Source organism: Phallusia mammillata, chromosome 2 (genome assembly GCF_965637545.1).
Source record: "Phallusia mammillata chromosome 2, kaPhaMamm4.hap1.1, whole genome shotgun sequence".
Lineage (NCBI taxonomy): Eukaryota > Metazoa > Chordata > Ascidiacea > Phlebobranchia > Ascidiidae > Phallusia > Phallusia mammillata.
Window position 1 is genome coordinate 9,364,447 of NC_137253.1, and position 17,415 is coordinate 9,381,861.

A 17,415-nucleotide genomic window follows, 5' to 3' on the forward strand; every position below is an offset into this window, starting at 1 on the left:
ATGCGGCCGCGGAGGCAAGTTTGTGCGGTCGTGGCCATGTATGTTAAAATACATGTACTGGCGGCCGTGACGTAACTAAAACTATTTTGCCTAATATTTTGATTTTCAAACAGCTAAAAACAGCTTTCGTGAGACTGGAAAAAAAGATTACCAGCCTAGTGACCATATACGCCAGGCTTTTTATCCGCTTATTGTGTGCAAACAATGCGAAAGAGCAGGCACCGCAATCGTCACAATATAGTTTATGACGTCATCAACAGTTAGCTCCGCTCAGCTAAACTAATGCACCAAGTTAGAAATTATTAATCTGGGCATTTTAGGCGACTTAAAATGATATATATATGTGATATAAACCAAATTCTTTACACAAGTTATTTTGAAACAAAAAAACAAGTGAAGCAATTGGCGTCCGTTGGTGAAATACTATGCGGCCCGATAAGATTAAAAACCTTTGAATGCGGCCCTTGCACTGAAAAGTTTGCCCACCCCTGTCTTAATGGATGTAAATGTGGGTATTTATTCAAGGCTGCAATGTCCAATGCAAAGGGCCAAGCATGATTTTGATTGACATAGCAGCGTAACATACCGCAACAAAAAATAAACCAAGCGTAAACAAAACAAAGATTATAAAGGGGTGTTTGAAGTTTTGATCAAAATTATGACGTCATAGGTATGGTATCTAAAAGTGAAAAGCGCAAAGTGCAACTTGGCTTTTTCGCCTCTGTAAGTGCATGTGTTTGGAAAACAAACAATAAGGAATTCGCTAGCAGATTTATTTTCCTGTAAGTTTAACAAAAGCTTGGCAGAAAAAAATTCATGCATAAACGGTAAACGCCGATAAAAACTTCTCAGTAAGTTGGTTATTGATGCATGACAGTTATTTATTGGGACTTGTTGCAGAGAAGAATTTAAGTGTTAAAAAATATTTAACAAACTAAAAACATTTTTTTCTTACCACAGACATAAAAGTATAGAAATGAAATAGTAACCTTTATCACAAAATTAAGGCATGAACACTTTTGTATTATTGACTGTATTGAAATTCAAAGACTGAGTAAGACCAACCAGCAACATAAGAGAACATTTGGAAAAAATAAATTTGGAAAAAATATTAGTTATTGGATTAGGACAGATTTTACAATTTGAGTTTTATGGCTCTATACTGGCAATGGTTCAAGCAGTGCTTTGGATGGTCTGGAGCCAGTGGGGCCCTGGATCCAGCAACTGTCATTGAACAACCAAGAATCGCTCTGGACACATCAAGAATGGGTAATGATTGTTGTTGCTTATATTTTTGCAAGTTTCTGGGGACATAGTAAAAGGTCAAAACTTTAAAGATGTTTTTGAAATTGAACCCAGTCTGCAGAGTGTGCCAGCTGCATCATGCACGATTATTTTTTTTTAAATTTCGCACGCCAATTTTGAGGGGTCGCATGTGGAAATTTTGCACCAATAGCATTTAATTGTCCTGCCTTGACTTTATTTACTTCCTTTGCGCCTGCTGACATTGGCCTTGCACGCAAACTTATGGGTTGTGCATGCGCGCCCATGGGACATGTAGGTCCTGCCCGCCAGAGATCTCATTGGGAACTGCCATGACCTGCAGACTGGTTTGCAACTGCCTTTGTTGCAATTTTATTTTAGCTCAATTGTTACTTTAAACTGTTTGAGTCAAAATCATTAAATTTTGGTCCATTGTTCACTACAATGGACTTGAAATTAATCGTTGCCTGTAAAAAATTCAGCATTGGGATAAATTTTAATGTGGTTTTGTTGTGTTCCAGGCACTGATGCAGTGATTGTAAAAAGTGGTCGAAGAATTTGTGGAACTGGAGCAGGTTTGGCAAATGCCTCAATATTGCAAGACAAGGTATGCCGTTACTTCACCTTTAAATTCCTTAAAGCTTATGTGAGCACATCAGTTATGCATTGTAAATAAGTTTCCATGTTTTTTGTGGTGTCAACTGTCAAGTGCCAGATAGGAAAAAATGGCCTGCAGGATAAATCCTCGGCATAACATTTAAGATCTTTCCCTTTCAACATTTAGGAATTCACACAATTTGGGATTTTAATGTGTGATCTGTGCATAAAATGTTGTCTGCCAAATTTCACACATTTCCTTTCCTAGGTAACTTTAGAAAATTTTCTGTAAAATTTAATGTGTACGTAGCACAAAAACTTTTGTGTCAGCACAAACTTCATTTTGCTCATAATCCACGAAAATTGATCAAGCACATCTCAACCTTACAATAGACATGCTTGAAATGACATATCAAAGTCGTAAACGTAGTCATTTGAAGTATGTTTTATTGGTATCTTGGGAGGTAATTAACTGTTTGGCAGACAAAAGTTATTAAAATATATCCTTATGTCTGACAAATATTTTACAAACAAAAAGCACAAAAATGTTTTTTCTAGCACAAAATTTAAATCGTAAGAAAATTAACAGGTATGCAGTTTAGCAAAGAAGCTCTGTGTGCAATAGAGCGAAACTTGTAAAAGAAAATCTTGTGCAAAGTTTAATTATTCCTCTCACCACAGTCTTGTAGAAGGAGTAAATTACAAACAAAATATTCAGAGTGATGCAATTTGATACACTTATTCTTGAACACTGACTGCAGCACTGAACACTTTTTTCAAAAAACCTAAAAATGGAAAATGTTTGTTACCTTCCAACATATCCTTGCCACTTGATTTTAAACTTTTGTAAAGAAGTTGTGCTATGTAGCTATGCCAAGGACCTATTAGCAATGTTACAAAATCCAAACAAAATACAATACTTTTTTTGTCCAAAGGTTTTGTCCTCGTACACTTTGGGTATGAATTACCACTGTTTATTATATTTGTTGTAGCCTAGATTGTTTACTTGGCCAAATCCATTTGTTTTTGTAAAATTGTATTTGTCTTTTTTTAGGCATACTTTGAAGTAAAAATCCAAAGCTCTGGCATTTGGGGCATCGGTCTGGCTTTGGAGCAGACCGAGTTAGATCGAGTCCCACTTGGTGAAGATGCAAACAGCTGGGTGATGCGACACAATGGAAATGTTGTTAATAATAAAAAAGTGCTGCATGTTTCCAAATCCAAGGTTGAAGAAGGAGATATTGTAGTAAGTTTCACCACATCTTTAAGCTGCTCCAAGTTGTTAAATGTTGTGAAAATGTGTGTATATATATTGTATATTCTGTAGCTTGTACTTAGTTCATTTCTTGCAACAAGTGGCTCTTATAGGACAGATATGGTGCAAAGGTTTGCAAACGTTCAACACTTTAAAAGAATAATTATCATCATTCATCATTTTGTTTAATGCTATTACATCAGTCAGGAAAATATATAGTTCCCATATACCATGCCTAATTGCTTTTGTGTATATTGTTGAATGCTGCTAAAAGGAACAGAGATTAACATACAGTTACAAGTATACACACAATTTTGGATTGTTAAAGTACATTTTATATTTCCTGTTAAGTAAAATGTAACTGTGCAAACATGTCCAAAGGTTACGTCTACAAATTGCATTGCAAGTTTGTAGTTTGTAGCATCCATCAAAGCTTGACCAATTTCAATTTCTTGTTCAGGGTGTTTCCTATGATCATGTTGAATTAAATTTTTACATAAATGGGAAGTCAATCAATTGTCCTGTATCCGGAATTCGAGGCTCTGTATTTCCTGTTCTTTATGGTAAGGATATTTAATATTGTGACCGAACAATCAAGCTTGCTTTTTGGTTTCTTAATATTAGTTCATGTCTTCCAAAAGTTTTTTTGTCTGACCAGCCAGCAAGCTTGATTATTATTTTCCGAATACCAAACTTATTGCAAATTTTGCCAAAACACATTTTTATTGTACAAAAAATCAATGCTAAAAGTTCCATCACTGACTGTCAAGTTAATGTCAGTAAATAACTAATTGTTTTCTGCCAGAAACACAAATCATGCTGTCTACAAAGGCCTTTTTGAATCCATTGGGCTAGGTTCTTTAAGTTCTGCTAATTGGCTAAATGCAGTGTTCTTTTAGGGCCAGATTAATATTTAGGTTTGGTGCATAACTGATTTTGACACAGCTTCTGTGTTTATTTGTAGATAGATTTAAGTGCAGTATCTCTTTAGTTCAGAAAATGTACATTTTAATGTGGTAATAGTAGATAGTTGCACTATATGTAACAGTGACATAAATCTTCCAGTTTGCTTGTAAAGGGTATAGTCAGTTTTAATCATGTATTTTTTTGTGTAGTTGATGAAAGTGCAATTCTTGATGCTCAGTTTTCTGACTTTACTTATTCTCCTCCATCTGGGTACAGCCAAATAATGGTTGAACAGCAAATATTTTGATGTGACAAGGTTGCTAAATCAAAACTTTTCCACATTTGTGGACTTTAAAAGCCATATTGAATGTATTGGCAAGTTATTGCCAAATAAAAGTTGTCCTGTTTTATTCATATATGATCACAATTGCCTTAACGTTTTTATTTTATTTTTAAATTGGTGTCGTTCTACAGAAAAAATAGTTAGAATTTCCAAGTTTTTAGTGGTTTTTGTTTTATTTAAAAATATGAACCACACTATTCTCTATTTTATTGTGTATCCTATCCTATATCTATTATATCCCACACTTTTTGTGTTTGTTTGCTGAAGTGTTCAGCAGTAACACCAGAAATATATGCAAACTCTAATTGCAGCTAGTTGTTACACAAATGCTTGTCATTGAAACTTCCTAAAGAAATTTGCAGTTTATTTTCGTTCCATTTTTTTTAACATGCTTTTAGCAGTGAGCTGTACTGACTTGTTTAAACTTTTTAAAAAAATGTAATAAACCAAATTTTATTTGTGTGTTATGAACAAAATTGACCTGTGAAAAAATAAGATGTTTCACAAACATTGCAATTTTACCTGTTTCGTTTACAAACTTTTAGATATGTTGGTTCATTATATATACTGTTAATTGACATTGGGTTTAAAGTTTATCCCTTTGTTTTCATTTGTGTCACAAAACTAAACCATTTTTTAAGAATTTAATTTTATGGAATATTACTTTTGTCAGTTTTCTTGTTTGAATTAATAAAACCAGTGTTTTAGTTTGACTTGCAAAAGTAAAAGATAGTTTGCTAACATTTGAATTATACCAAATTATTTTCGCCCCAACGTTATGTGTACGAAATCAGTTGAACTTTGCTTGTTGTTTTATACAATTATTTTTATGTTTAATGTACATTGGAAATGGATATAGTAAGAGCGTTTTATTTGTGATGTCCACACATGCTGCTATATATAAACCCAGTATCAGTTCATTGATTTAATGAAAACGTGATTTTTTTATCGTTGTCTTATGTATTTTGTGGACTATATAGTTCAACAACATTATTTTCAGTTCTACTGAAATTGGGTTAAGCAAGTCCTTCATGACATACGAGCAATTTCAAACAACTTTGTACGCCAGAAACGCTGGTGTGTGTTACACGGATAGCATAAAAGAATTTCACGGTTTGAACAAAATATTTCACCCGCGGAAAAACAAGCTGGAAAGTACCGAAAAAAGGATCGTTTCGACCTCATTGGCATGCAATGCTTGTGGTTCCCAACCGGAGAGGAAGATTTCAAAACTTGAGGGAATAAATTTGTTTTTATAAAAAAAATTTATAAATGTGGTTTGCAAATAGACACTTAAGTTCTAGGTACTTGACTTCTGGAGTTGACAAAACTTTCAACTTTATACTATCTTGATTGGTTTAGCTGGAAAGAATGAAAATGTTTTGAATTGTTAAGGGGGAAATTCGTCGAAAATGGTTAAGAACAACTTGGCTTAAGAAATACCTGGCGTAAACAATGTTAAGGCTTGCCAAAATTTTCAAGCATTTTTCCAGAAAACCGGCACATTCCTGGAGATATATCTCAGCACAAGATAAATACTATAACTATAGAACCTTTCGTTTTCCAACATTGGGGATTTTTCGCCGAGTTTTGGGATCAACGAGTTAGAATTCCAAACTTACTTGCCTTTCAAGGCAAGGAATCTGCTACCATGCGTCGTTTCGATGTCCAAGATCGAATTGGAAAACTTTTTGTCGCATAACGTTTTGCTTCCAAATATCCTTTTTATCTGTTAATGTTTTCAAAGCGTTCTCGTTCAGGTGTTAGAACAAGTGTTCCTTTGTTTCGAATGGACTTCTGCTTGTTTTTTATCTAAGGCGAATCAAGAAATTCTATCTAGGGGAGGCGATTTAACCCAAAAAGAGTTTTTACGCACACTCCATGACCGAGAAGCAGTGGTGGGATTCAATTTTTTTGTCGGTCAGTTCTATCACAAAAGTCATATTTTTCTGCCAGTTCTGTTACAAAAAGTTTTGACAGTAACCAGTAATGCTAACCGGTTCGCAGATTTCATAAAACTTTGTGAGACGGTTCTATAGAACCGGTGCGAACCGACTAAATCTCACCACTGCCGAGAAGGGAAATAAATTGTTACATAACGAAATCAAATTTTTCCGATTTTATGTTAAATAAACGTAATAATATCCTTATGTTTGTGCAGTAGTGGGTTCTTCAAAGTTTAAAGTCCATGGGCAGGAAGCAATCCTACAAGTCCCCTTTTTTCAGGTCCGATTGTGCCCTTGTATCCGCCACTGTCTTTTATGTATAGTCCATACGCGTACAACGTTAAATTCAAGGTCTTAGAATGTGTTGTGCAACTAAATGTCATGTATCATTATGATGTTTGTTCTGTAGCTACCTTTTTGCGGCGCTCGATACTATCCGACAGGGTTTCTTTTCCTGTCGAACCACACACTATTTTCCTAAGACGGATGGTTAGATTAGGTGTCAACTTGACTGGTTCCAACAATGCTTTCCCAAGTCTTGATGTTCTAAAAAACGGACCTACCTCAGCCTCGAATGGGGGGTCAGCGAACCTTTTTGCGACGCGTGCCAATTTACTTGTTATTTCCATGTGGTAATTTTAATGCCTTCGCGCGTCAACATTTTTTGAGTAATAATGGTTTGTGCCAGCTGATATCAACGGTAAACAAAAAGTAGACAAACTTGTGCGTGTAGGCTGGATTTCAGGACTATTGAATGATAAACAAATGAAAACAAGCAACCAATGCACGCGGGGTTCCGACCCCTGTTCTAATGCGAGTCCCCATCACAAAACGCCTATTATGGTATTGGTTCACGTTTTGAACACCCTAACTATTTTCGGCAAGGTGAATATTTCAGTGCAACTGTGTTACTACGATTGTTTCACTGAGCGAAACCGACTCAACCTACATCGAATTTCCATATTTGATTGCATAAACTTTGTGGGGCATATAGGATATTTTTGTCGCTAGATAGCAGTAAAGAGCATGTGAGTGACTTGAGTGTTCTGTAGAAGCCGAGTTGCGTGTTATGTTTCACAATAATCAACCAAAGAAAAGCGAAAATTTACTTGGTCTATATATGGCACTTATCAAAATAAAAGCCACTCTACTGAATCGGCCAGTGTCTGTTTTATTGCATCATAATGTACGTTGTTGTGCGTTGTTTTCTGCTTGACTAGCACAATTCTGTCGTTCAAACTTTAACTTTATTCGCCCGACCTTCGTGTTGCAAGCTAGTAAAAGTTGCTGCTTCTTGAAGAATGTTTTTATGATAGAAATTGGAACCAGATTGTTTAAACCGGTGAATCGATCAGTAAAATAAAAACCTTTCACCTTTCATGATTTTGGTTGTTGCCCCGATTGAGAAATGGTGGTATGTCACACGAGTTTGTCGATATGATTGTATTTTTGGTCGTTATTGGTGTTTGCGCGAGCCCATTTAGCCAAACAACGTTGCCGATTTTAAGAGTACCCTTTGGCTGTAAATCGATACCGTCCTGTTCGAACGGGGCATTAATATTTCAAAGGCTCTTCGTATCTCCACTGTGCTCTGCGCTGTCTCAAGAAGGTTTACGTAATCACAAGTCGTTTTGAAGGGTTTCGCCGCTAACTGCAGCTGTGCATAGACTTAACAGGGAAGGAAAGGTGAATTTACACACAGTTGAACTATAACCCATATCAGAAACGAAAACAACGACAAACAGTAAGTGTATTTTTGGCATGTGTGCTAGGCTATTTCGACCATCTCGTTTGCAAAGAGTAGAATATATTTTTCGCCAGCAATATTGTAGTCAAAGTTGAAGCCATTTAAAAAGCAGGGGGCTAAGTCATAGGTTGGTATTTGTGGTTTAACAAGAACATGGAACTTCTCCCTGATGAAGGTAGACGTGTGTACGACGCCATGGTCTCAAGGAATAAAGAAAGAAACAGCGAAAGATTAATCGATGGGGGAAAAGAGAGGGTGGTGCGACGAGACTGCTATGCGGCCTCTCGTCATAAATGCATTTAGCAGGGGCGCAGCGAGAGTAGGTCGCGAACACATGCATGACTGCATCTTCTAAGAGTGTATGTGTTTTGCAGGCGTTCTGCCGTCTGGCGCGTATCAACGAGTCGAACTAACTAATGCGTTCTCAGAGGCCTTGTTTGTGTTATTGGCGGGGGCGCTGTTTGCTTTTTAAGAAGCTCCGTTATGTTTCGTGTGGATTTAAAAGGCCATTTTGCTGTGATATTGTTATTGAAGTACTCATACTTACGCTCTACGCCTTGTAAAAGTATGTCAAGTATTTCTTGCGTAACATACTAACTGTTTATGATTAAAACGTTATTCACAGAAGCAGTGTTTTTGTTAATTTGTAATTTAGAAAACATTTTTGTGCAATAAATCTTTTCTTTGTTGTTGCACAAACAACAATGGACTAACATCATCTGGACATATATACTCTATTCACTTGTCAACAACAATCATCAGAAAAAATCATGTCATCAGTAAAAGTTGCAGTTCGTGTTCGCCCCTTCAATAGCAGGGAAAAAGAGAAAAAATCAAATTGCATTGTTCAAATGAATGGAAAAACAACAGGTAATGTAGTTTTGTTCTGTCAAAACAAATAAATCAAGTCATAACAACTGTTTTGTTACAGTGATTTCCAATCCTAAACAACCAAGGGAGAATCCGAAGAGTTTTAATTTTGATTATTCTTACTGGTCACACACAAACGTAAGATCTTTTGCTCCAATTTTTAAATAATGTTTTGTAAATTTGACATATTTGTCTGTCATTAATCAATAATTGGTAATTTGTGTGAAAATACAATGCATAAAAATATTTTATGACATGTCATTTTTGCTAAATGCAATGACTAAGAAACCATCATTTTGAACAGTAAATGAGACATCAATGAAAACTGTTAAAAAAGTGATTCATACTTATCATTTGACTATATTTACTGAGTTTGTGCATATTACAATTTCTATTCGTTTGTGCAAATTGCATCCATCCATAAAAAATACGTTAGATTTTCCAATATTTCAGTTTATTAATTTTTGTTGTATTTTTAGCCAAGAGATCCAAATTTTGCAAGTCAACATCAAGTGTACAATGACTTGGGAGTGGAAATGCTGCAACATGCTTTTGATGGTTATAATGTGTGCATATTTGCGTATGGGCAAACTGGTGCTGGTAAATCGTACACAATGATGGGAAAACATGACTCCAAAGATCAAGCTGGCATTATTCCTCAGGTACAGTATTTTTTTAATTGATACAACAGTACATTAGTTAATAGGTTGAATTAATAGGCCGGGCACACTATGATTTACCTTATCGATAAGTATGCCCCGATCGCTGGTCTGCATCGACGCTTCAGGACTGATCCCAGTATGAATATATTCACTTTAGCTGATACGGTCAAACTGGCGATCCCCCACAACCAAGCTGACATGTGCAGCAGACAAGACAGGCAATGGTGCTTGTGATTCGACTTTCAGCAGCTTTACTACTCAGCCTGTGTAGCTCAGTTGGTAGAGCTGAGTCCTGGAAAGACTCCTGCCGTGGGTTCGAATCCCACCGTATGCCAGATTTTTCTAGCCTGTGCCTTGCCATATGAAAATGCTTGTAAGACCGACTTGATTCTGTATAACGCCTTTAATAGGCCTGGCATACTATAATAGTTTAGGCTTAGTAATATTTCACTAAGCAGAAATTAAATTTAATGTTTTTTTAACCAATTATTAGATGTGTGAGGAACTTTTCACAAGGATTTCCGAGTCAACTGTCAACAATAATTTAAATGATGGCGAGGGTACGATCACTTATTCAGTGGAAGTGAGTTACATGGAAATCTACTGCGAACAAGTTCGTGATCTTTTGAATCCAAAAAACAACAAAAACCTGAGAGTAAGAGAGCATCCTCTTCTGGGACCCTACGTAGAAGACCTTTCAAAACTTGCAGTACAATCCTTCTGTGACATCAATAACCTTATGGATGAAGGCAATAAGGCCAGGTACCAAAAAAATCAGTGTTTTTTGAAATTTACAAATTATAAAATTAAGGTTATGATACTTTTCAAAAACTTTTCAAAAACGTGGAATTCTTTTAAAAAGTAGGTTGCATTATTTAACACGTTTTGTTTTATTTTTTAGGACTGTGGCTGCCACGAACATGAACGCCACAAGTAGCAGATCCCATGGTGTTTTCAACATTGTCTTTACGCAGAAAAGAAAAGACATTGACACAAATCTTGAAACAGAAAAAGTAACAAAAGTTTACAAAAAGTTCTTTTTTAGGTTTTATTTAAGTTTCACCGGCTAATAAAATACCTTAGCATAACCTTTTTAGGTCAGTGCATTTTTCAATGTACTGTTGCTTTGTGAATCACATTGTAGTGTATTGTGACTACAAAGTTTTAATCCAACCTTTTTTGTGTTAACTTATAGGTTAGCAAAATCAGTCTTGTTGACTTGGCTGGGAGTGAGCGAGCTGAATCGACTGGTGCTAAAGGAAAAAGATTAAAGGAAGGTGCCAATATCAATAAATCGCTCACAACATTAGGGAAGGTTATTTCTGCTCTGGCTGAACAGGTAACTTACTCCAATAAAGTTACATGGTTAATAAGTTATTCAAGCTTTTGACAATTTTTTCTGCTTTTTATGTGTAAAATTTTTAGTTTACTATACCTTTATGCTAAAGGACATTTTTGTACTCTTTTTAACCTTTCGATTATAGGACTGTTCTGGAGTACCCGTTGTAAGTACATTATTAAAACAGTCCTGTACCTGTAGTTGTTGTGTTTTGCATGTGTGTTGTTTCTTAACTTAAGAATATCAACTGGAAATGATTCTAGCACCCCTTACATTGAAGTAGATGGCTAATTTACTACTAAAGGGTTGTCCCAAGGATATTAGCTGCTTATGCGTCATCATATTAGCTCCATATACTCGTAGCTTGGTGAACAGTTGCACAGGTTTTATTGATCTGTTACGGCCTCTTGGGGCCCCTTTGCTTTCAGTAGGATGAAAGGGTTATGAAATACACCATTATATTGAAAGGCTACCTAGTGCAAGGTTATGACATTATAATAATTTATTGTTTGTCCTGCCATACTGTTTCAACTAGGGGTGGAAAGTTTACCTCTTAAAGGCTTGCATTAATTTAATACAATTTTTACTTTGTCGAATAAAAAAGACTTTTTTTCCTGATTTACTCACATTTTTAAAATTTTTTTGAAATCACGTTTTTTTACACATTTTGAAATCTCAAATTAGGTGTTAAAACCTCTTAAATCATTTTCTAACTAAGATACGCACAATTAGAAATTTCACCCATTATGTCCACCCATTGCTGCATTCGATTAGACCAGATAAACCGAACTAATAACACTGTTGATATTTTAGTCTAAGACAAAAAAGAAGCGGGGAGAATACATTCCTTACCGAGACTCGGTGCTAACATGGCTGCTAAAAGAAAACCTCGGTGGAAATTCAAAGACCGCTATGATTGCTGCTATAAGCCCAGCTGATATTAACTTTGATGAAAGTCTTAGCACTTTAAGGTAATCAGAAATTGTGAGAAATGTATTGTCCAATTTGTCTTTTTCAACTTGATTTTCAAATTTCTGGTTCAATTTGTTTTGTCACTGGTGCAATTATCGAGTTTGGTTTTCTTTTGTTGGTAATTATTGGTGAAATAATAGATAGATCCTGATGGTGTTGCATAAACCTTTATAAGTATGTATGTATGTGTACAATGCTGTAATAGCGAAATATATATATCTTTAAAACCAAAGGGTGAACGACTAAGTGTTTTTTCTGAACTTACATCTATTGCTATGAGGCTCATTAGTCTTTATCCACCAAGCAACGGACTGGGTGATTCCAGCTTTAAGTTTCAATTAATAGTATGTCCGGAAATATTTTTATTAATTACCCCACATTTTCTTTGAATAAACTATACATGTCTAAGTTAAATAAAACAGTCATCCAAGAATCCTTAGGATTTTAAATTCTTATATACTTTGCCCCAACATAATCATCTGTATCTTACTTAGTTAGAATGTCACATATCAAATTGACACAAGTAAGTAAAAACTTGCATTATACACACTAAACAAAAGTCAACTATTCATTTCTTCTAATCCTGAACATGTTACCACTTAAACAAAAAAGTCAGAGTGAGTAAATTTGTTTAAAACATGACTATATTTCGACAAACAAAGTGAAAGGAAAAAGCAATTTAACAAAGATATTTTTATCTCTGTTTAATTGCTTTTACCTAATATTCTGGCTCTGATTCTTTTGCTCAGATTATTCAAAACCATGAATAGTGTACATGTGTTACCACCTGCTTTTAACTTACGGTGGGGTGATGTATTGTAGGTATGCAGATCGTGCAAAGCAAATCAAATGTAACGCGGTTGTCAATGAGGATCCTAATGCTCGACTGATTCGTGAACTAAAAGAGGAAGTGGAACGGTTGCGACAAGTTCTCAGAGCCGAGGGACTGGCTGGGCTGATCAATGAACAGACTTTGCAACAAAACCGAAACAAGTTAAATACAATAGACAAAGGTGAGCACAATAGCAGTGCCAAGTATTGTGTTAAAGAGTAATAAAGGGCCAGTATCTGTTTTTCAGATAAATATACACACTATGTTTTCTGTGTGCCAAGTAAAAAACATCCATTTTAAGAAAATGTAAAACTCTACTAAATTTTAGTTTAAATACAGTTATATTGTATATTTTTATTTCCCAAGAAACTGGGTATATTTGTATGTTTATGTTGGTATTGACACTTTCTATGCATTCCTAAAAAATTTTCGCTTCTTGAGATCATGTTTTCAAATCAATGAATAAATTAAGGTTTAAGTTTATGGATATATATTTGAATCTTTATACACAACTTATATATACATACACAACTTTGTAAATATGTTTTTGTGACAATTTTTTATTGTCTTGTGTTTTCAGGTATAAATGCCTGCAAAGCAAACTCCCTGAATGAGCCTACCATAGAAGGGTTCAAAAATCAAGAAAAAAATGCATTGGAGAGAATCAAGGTCTGTCATAACATTAAGGCAATTATTCTCAAATAGAAAAAAAAGTACATTTGCTCATTTTAATTGGCAGGAATCGGAAAAAATCATTGCTGAACTTAATGAAACTTGGGAAGAGAAACTAAGAAAGACTGAATGTATTCGCCAGCAAAGGTGTGTATAGAACCAAAGAGCCTGTTTGAAATCTTTCAACAAAAGAATATTAAAATTTTGTTTTGCAAACTCATTTTTTTTATGTATCGCCAGTAGCCTATATTAAGGTCATAAATATATTTTTAAAATACCAGTGTGGTTAATCTTTTAATTAGGTTATGTACCTCACTACTAACAAAACAAACAATTTGATATTTCATTGCCACTTTATTATCTTTTAATGCTTTATATTCTAATTAGGTATGTGTACTGCCTTAGTTTACAAATTTTAAGCTAAAAAGGTATTTATTTGTTTATCTGGACTTCTTGCACAGAGAAAATGCATTGATGGAGTTAGGAGTTTCGCTTCGTGAAGATGGTGAAACGTTAGGAGTGTTTTCTCCCAAACGTACACCACATATTGTAAATCTCAATGAAGACCCTCTAATGTCAGAATGTCTTCTTTACTACATTAAAGATGGAATAACAAGGTTCTTTCATTAGTTTGTTTCATGTATTGTTCCAATCCAGTGCTGTGTATGTACAGTGATTTGATAACATTAATTAAATGAGGTACTTTGTAGATTTATATTTAGGTTATGGACATGCTGTTGCAATTTAGAAATATTGGACATTAAACATTAGAAAATGTCTAAAATGTGAAATCTGTTTTCAAAATGTAAAAAAATTACTTTCCTTTATTTTACCAGAACCATTTTTCAACTACTTTTTATCTTTTGGCAGAGTTGGCTTATCGTCGGCCAATGTGCCACAAGACATTGTCCTTAGTGGGCAGCACATAAAAGACGAACACTGTATACTACAATGCAAGAAGTCTGGCTCTAACGAAAGTGGGTCAATTTCTATGTTGCTTATCAGTTTACTGATCCGACCAATCTTATACTTGTGTGAGCTTGAGGTCATTGCACACTATGGCCTTCTCACTATGTAACCAACCATAAAATGTATTGATTGTTGCTAGTCACTGGCTCTTGGCTGCATTGATTAGGAATTTCAATCTCTATAAACATTGATGTCGTTAGCTAAGATTTTTAATTTCCTTGCCTTCTGCTGTAAATGGTTAAAGCTGGCGAATTGACTTGGTCCAACTGTTTATTTGAAGATATATTTTTTTGGCACTTTAATATGAATTAAAAAAGGATATTTTTGGTTTTGTATTATGGAAAAGTTTGTAAAGCAAAATTTATTTTCTTAATTAGTTAGAGTAGGTTAACAATAATTGGGGTTGGTATACTTTCAACATTTTCTGAACAGCTCAATGCAATTTTAAAAAACTTTTTATGTGCTAGTCTTGACTTCATGCATGTCAAACAAAAGAATCTAAAATTCCAATTTAATTATCTCGTTGTCAACCAATGTTTAGGTGTGGTTTGTATAATCCCATTTGAAGACGCCCAGACCTTTGTTAATGGTCGTGAAGTCCATGAACCAACAGAACTGCGCTCAGGCAATCGGATTATTATGGGCAAGAATCACGTCTTCAGGTTTATGAACCCAGATCAAGGTAAATCTGGTAAACAAATTAACTTAATTTGGTTTTACAATTCTGCACAATTAAAGTTCGTAGGCAGCAAGAATTAGTACTTCTGTCAGTTACAATGGTTGTTCCTATCTCATTGAGTAATACCAAGCAGTGTTCTCAATTTTAAACATTTAGTGATACCAAAGAGCAGTGGTGGGATTCAATTTTTTGTAAGCAAATTTTACCACAAAAGTCATATTTTTCTGCTGGTTCTGTTACAAAAAGTCCATTGACAGTAACCAGTAGTGCTAATCGGTTCGCTGATCTCATAAAATTGTGTGAGACGGTCCTATAGAACTGGTGCGAACCGGTTGAATCCCACAACTGCTAAGGGGTGTTCTCAATTTTGAACATTTAGTAAAACCAAGCAGTATTCTCATTTTTACAACTGGAGACGCAAAAATTGTTTTTTTGATCCAACTTTATGACTTGTATAAGTTGTCTAATCTATCAGGGTCATATAATGTCATGGCCTGTGTTTCAGCACGAATGCAAAGAGGTCATGTTGATGTTTTGACAATTGAGTCTCCCACCGAGCCTGTGGATTGGTCATTTGCACAAAGGGAACTTCTTGAAAAGCAGGGGATTGATATGAAACAAGAAATGGAAAGAAAGTATGTGCATTGCTTTTTTTCTTTGTAGATTTCCATCACTTAATTATACAATTTTGTAACTTTTTAAGCAAAAACATTAGACCAGGTTTTAATATAGGCAGTTTCAGTTTGGATTGAAACTAAAATTTAAGTGTGCCCTTAAATGTAAGGAATGGACCGAACCAGAACCTGAGTACTCGGTACCGAGCATGGCCTTTTCTAAGCTCGATGCTCAGTGCTCGGCCAAGCAGTTTCACTAACACGCCTGACCATTAAATTTGCATATTTATGCCCTGCTGACATACAAAATTAGTGTTCATTAGGGTATACCAGAACAAATTATAAATGACTTTTTTAAATATGTTAAATGATGAAAAACACGTACTTCTGGGTACTGTACAGCTTAATACACAGCTGGCGACAAAAGTGACTGGGAAAGCTACAAAACTTGCATAAAAAATGGTTTGTTTGTGATGTCACAATGCACTGAGCATTTGCGTGAGATGCTCAGTGTTCAATAAAACAGAACATATATGTAGGTTTTGCCTGGTAAATGTACAGTGAAAGCACCTTTGGTTTCTTTTAAAATTAGTCTAAAGAAAGTCACTGCATGTCTGAGATACACAGTTGCCTAGAAATTAATTGCATGAATTTTTTATGAAGGCTGCAAGAAATGGAACAGCAATATAAAAGGGAAAAAGAGGAAGCAGACTTCTTGCTTGAACAACAACGATTGGTACGTCCAAGATATGTTTATATTGCAAAAAATATTCTGGTGGCAAATGTATGCCATGTTTGGGCAAGCAAACTGACATGCATGCTTGTGCATTAAAATGACAACAAAAAATTGAACTGTTATGGATTTTTTGTGAACAATCATTAAACACAAATTAATGTATCATCTCTTCCATTAGCGCAGTATGTGATGAAGTTTAAAAATGTCAGAATAATGTCTGGATTGAGGTGGTCCGACATCATTTGTAGGGCACTTCTGCATGCACACTCATTCAGAGGATTGCAGTTGGCATAGACCTAAGCAAGATGTTATGTATCAAATTGCAGGTCAATATGTGTCTATTGTGAGGTGTTTTTTACGCTTTGGGGCGATATAATTGCATTGGTTAAAAAAAGTAATATTCGGGTGTCAACACAAGAAGTAGATTAGAACAGCAAATTAGTCCTTCAATCCAAAAGAGTTTGTCATTTGCGACCTGCCAAGTACCTTCCAAACCATAATGTTTTACTCTTTAAATCTTGGACCACCCTGACCTAGATCATGCATGGATTTGTATCAAATCAGCGCACAGCACATAGTATAGGCAGTGGTTGGATTCAAATTTTTTGCCAGCCGGTTCTATCACAAAAGTCATATTTTTCAGCCGGTTCTGTTACAAAAAGTCCATTGACAGTAACCAGTAATGCTAACCGGTTCGCTGATCTCATAAAATTTCGTAAGGCGATTTTATAGAACCAGTGCAAAGCGGCTGAATTCCACCACTGAGTATAGGTATGCTATTAACTTGTGGAAACAAAATTGCTGTGTCAGCATTTTCTTACCATTGTCATGAATTGACACATTTAGAACTTGCATTTATATTATGGCTGAAAGGTGTGAGGTGGTTAACAAATAATTAAGGGTGCCAATAGTTTTGCTGTTCAGATAAGTATTAACAAAGTGAGACAAATGGTTTATCAGAATGGAATTTGAGGCTGTGGCATGATGCATGGTGGAATCTTGAAAATTCGAAA

The 17,415-nt window shown here is 35.2% G+C and overlaps 2 protein-coding genes and 1 non-coding gene across 6 annotated transcripts in view; all 3 read left to right on the top strand.

Annotated features, from left to right (window-relative positions):
- The first annotated feature begins 942 nt into the window (after positions 1-942).
- Positions 943-5,312, top strand: LOC145214720 (SPRY domain-containing protein 7-like). The gene is made up of 5 exons (XM_080083306.1): positions 943-1,269; positions 1,785-1,870; positions 2,915-3,106; positions 3,576-3,678; positions 4,231-5,312. Exons 1-5 carry the CDS (start codon positions 1,152-1,154, stop codon positions 4,326-4,328), a joined length of 597 nt encoding a protein of 198 aa, XP_079939432.1. The 5' UTR covers positions 943-1,151; the 3' UTR covers positions 4,329-5,312.
- A 3,371-nt stretch (positions 5,313-8,683) lies between these two features.
- Positions 8,684-17,415, top strand: part of LOC145215525 (kinesin-like protein KIF1A) — a 33,945-nt gene continuing 25,213 nt past the window's right edge. For 3 of the 4 annotated variants that reach the window (XM_080084221.1, XM_080084222.1, XM_080084224.1), the window contains exons 1-16: positions 8,684-8,927; positions 8,989-9,065; positions 9,407-9,589; positions 10,083-10,351; positions 10,491-10,602; positions 10,785-10,928; positions 11,074-11,094; positions 11,742-11,899; positions 12,723-12,913; positions 13,313-13,401; positions 13,472-13,551; positions 13,866-14,021; positions 14,275-14,381; positions 14,915-15,055; positions 15,558-15,687; positions 16,330-16,402. In XM_080084221.1, the coding sequence (XP_079940347.1) occupies positions 8,828-8,927; positions 8,989-9,065; positions 9,407-9,589; positions 10,083-10,351; positions 10,491-10,602; positions 10,785-10,928; positions 11,074-11,094; positions 11,742-11,899; positions 12,723-12,913; positions 13,313-13,401; positions 13,472-13,551; positions 13,866-14,021; positions 14,275-14,381; positions 14,915-15,055; positions 15,558-15,687; positions 16,330-16,402 (2,031 nt within the window). In that variant the 5' untranslated portion in view covers positions 8,684-8,827. The remainder of the gene's footprint in view (positions 8,928-8,988; positions 9,066-9,406; positions 9,590-10,082; positions 10,352-10,490; positions 10,603-10,784; positions 10,929-11,073; positions 11,095-11,741; positions 11,900-12,722; positions 12,914-13,312; positions 13,402-13,471; positions 13,552-13,865; positions 14,022-14,274; positions 14,382-14,914; positions 15,056-15,557; positions 15,688-16,329; positions 16,403-17,415) is intronic. The other variant, XM_080084223.1, reaches the window with a different exon arrangement.
- Positions 9,851-9,923, top strand: Trnas-gga (transfer RNA serine (anticodon GGA)). The gene has a single exon. It is a non-coding gene; the product is annotated as a tRNA-Ser (tRNA).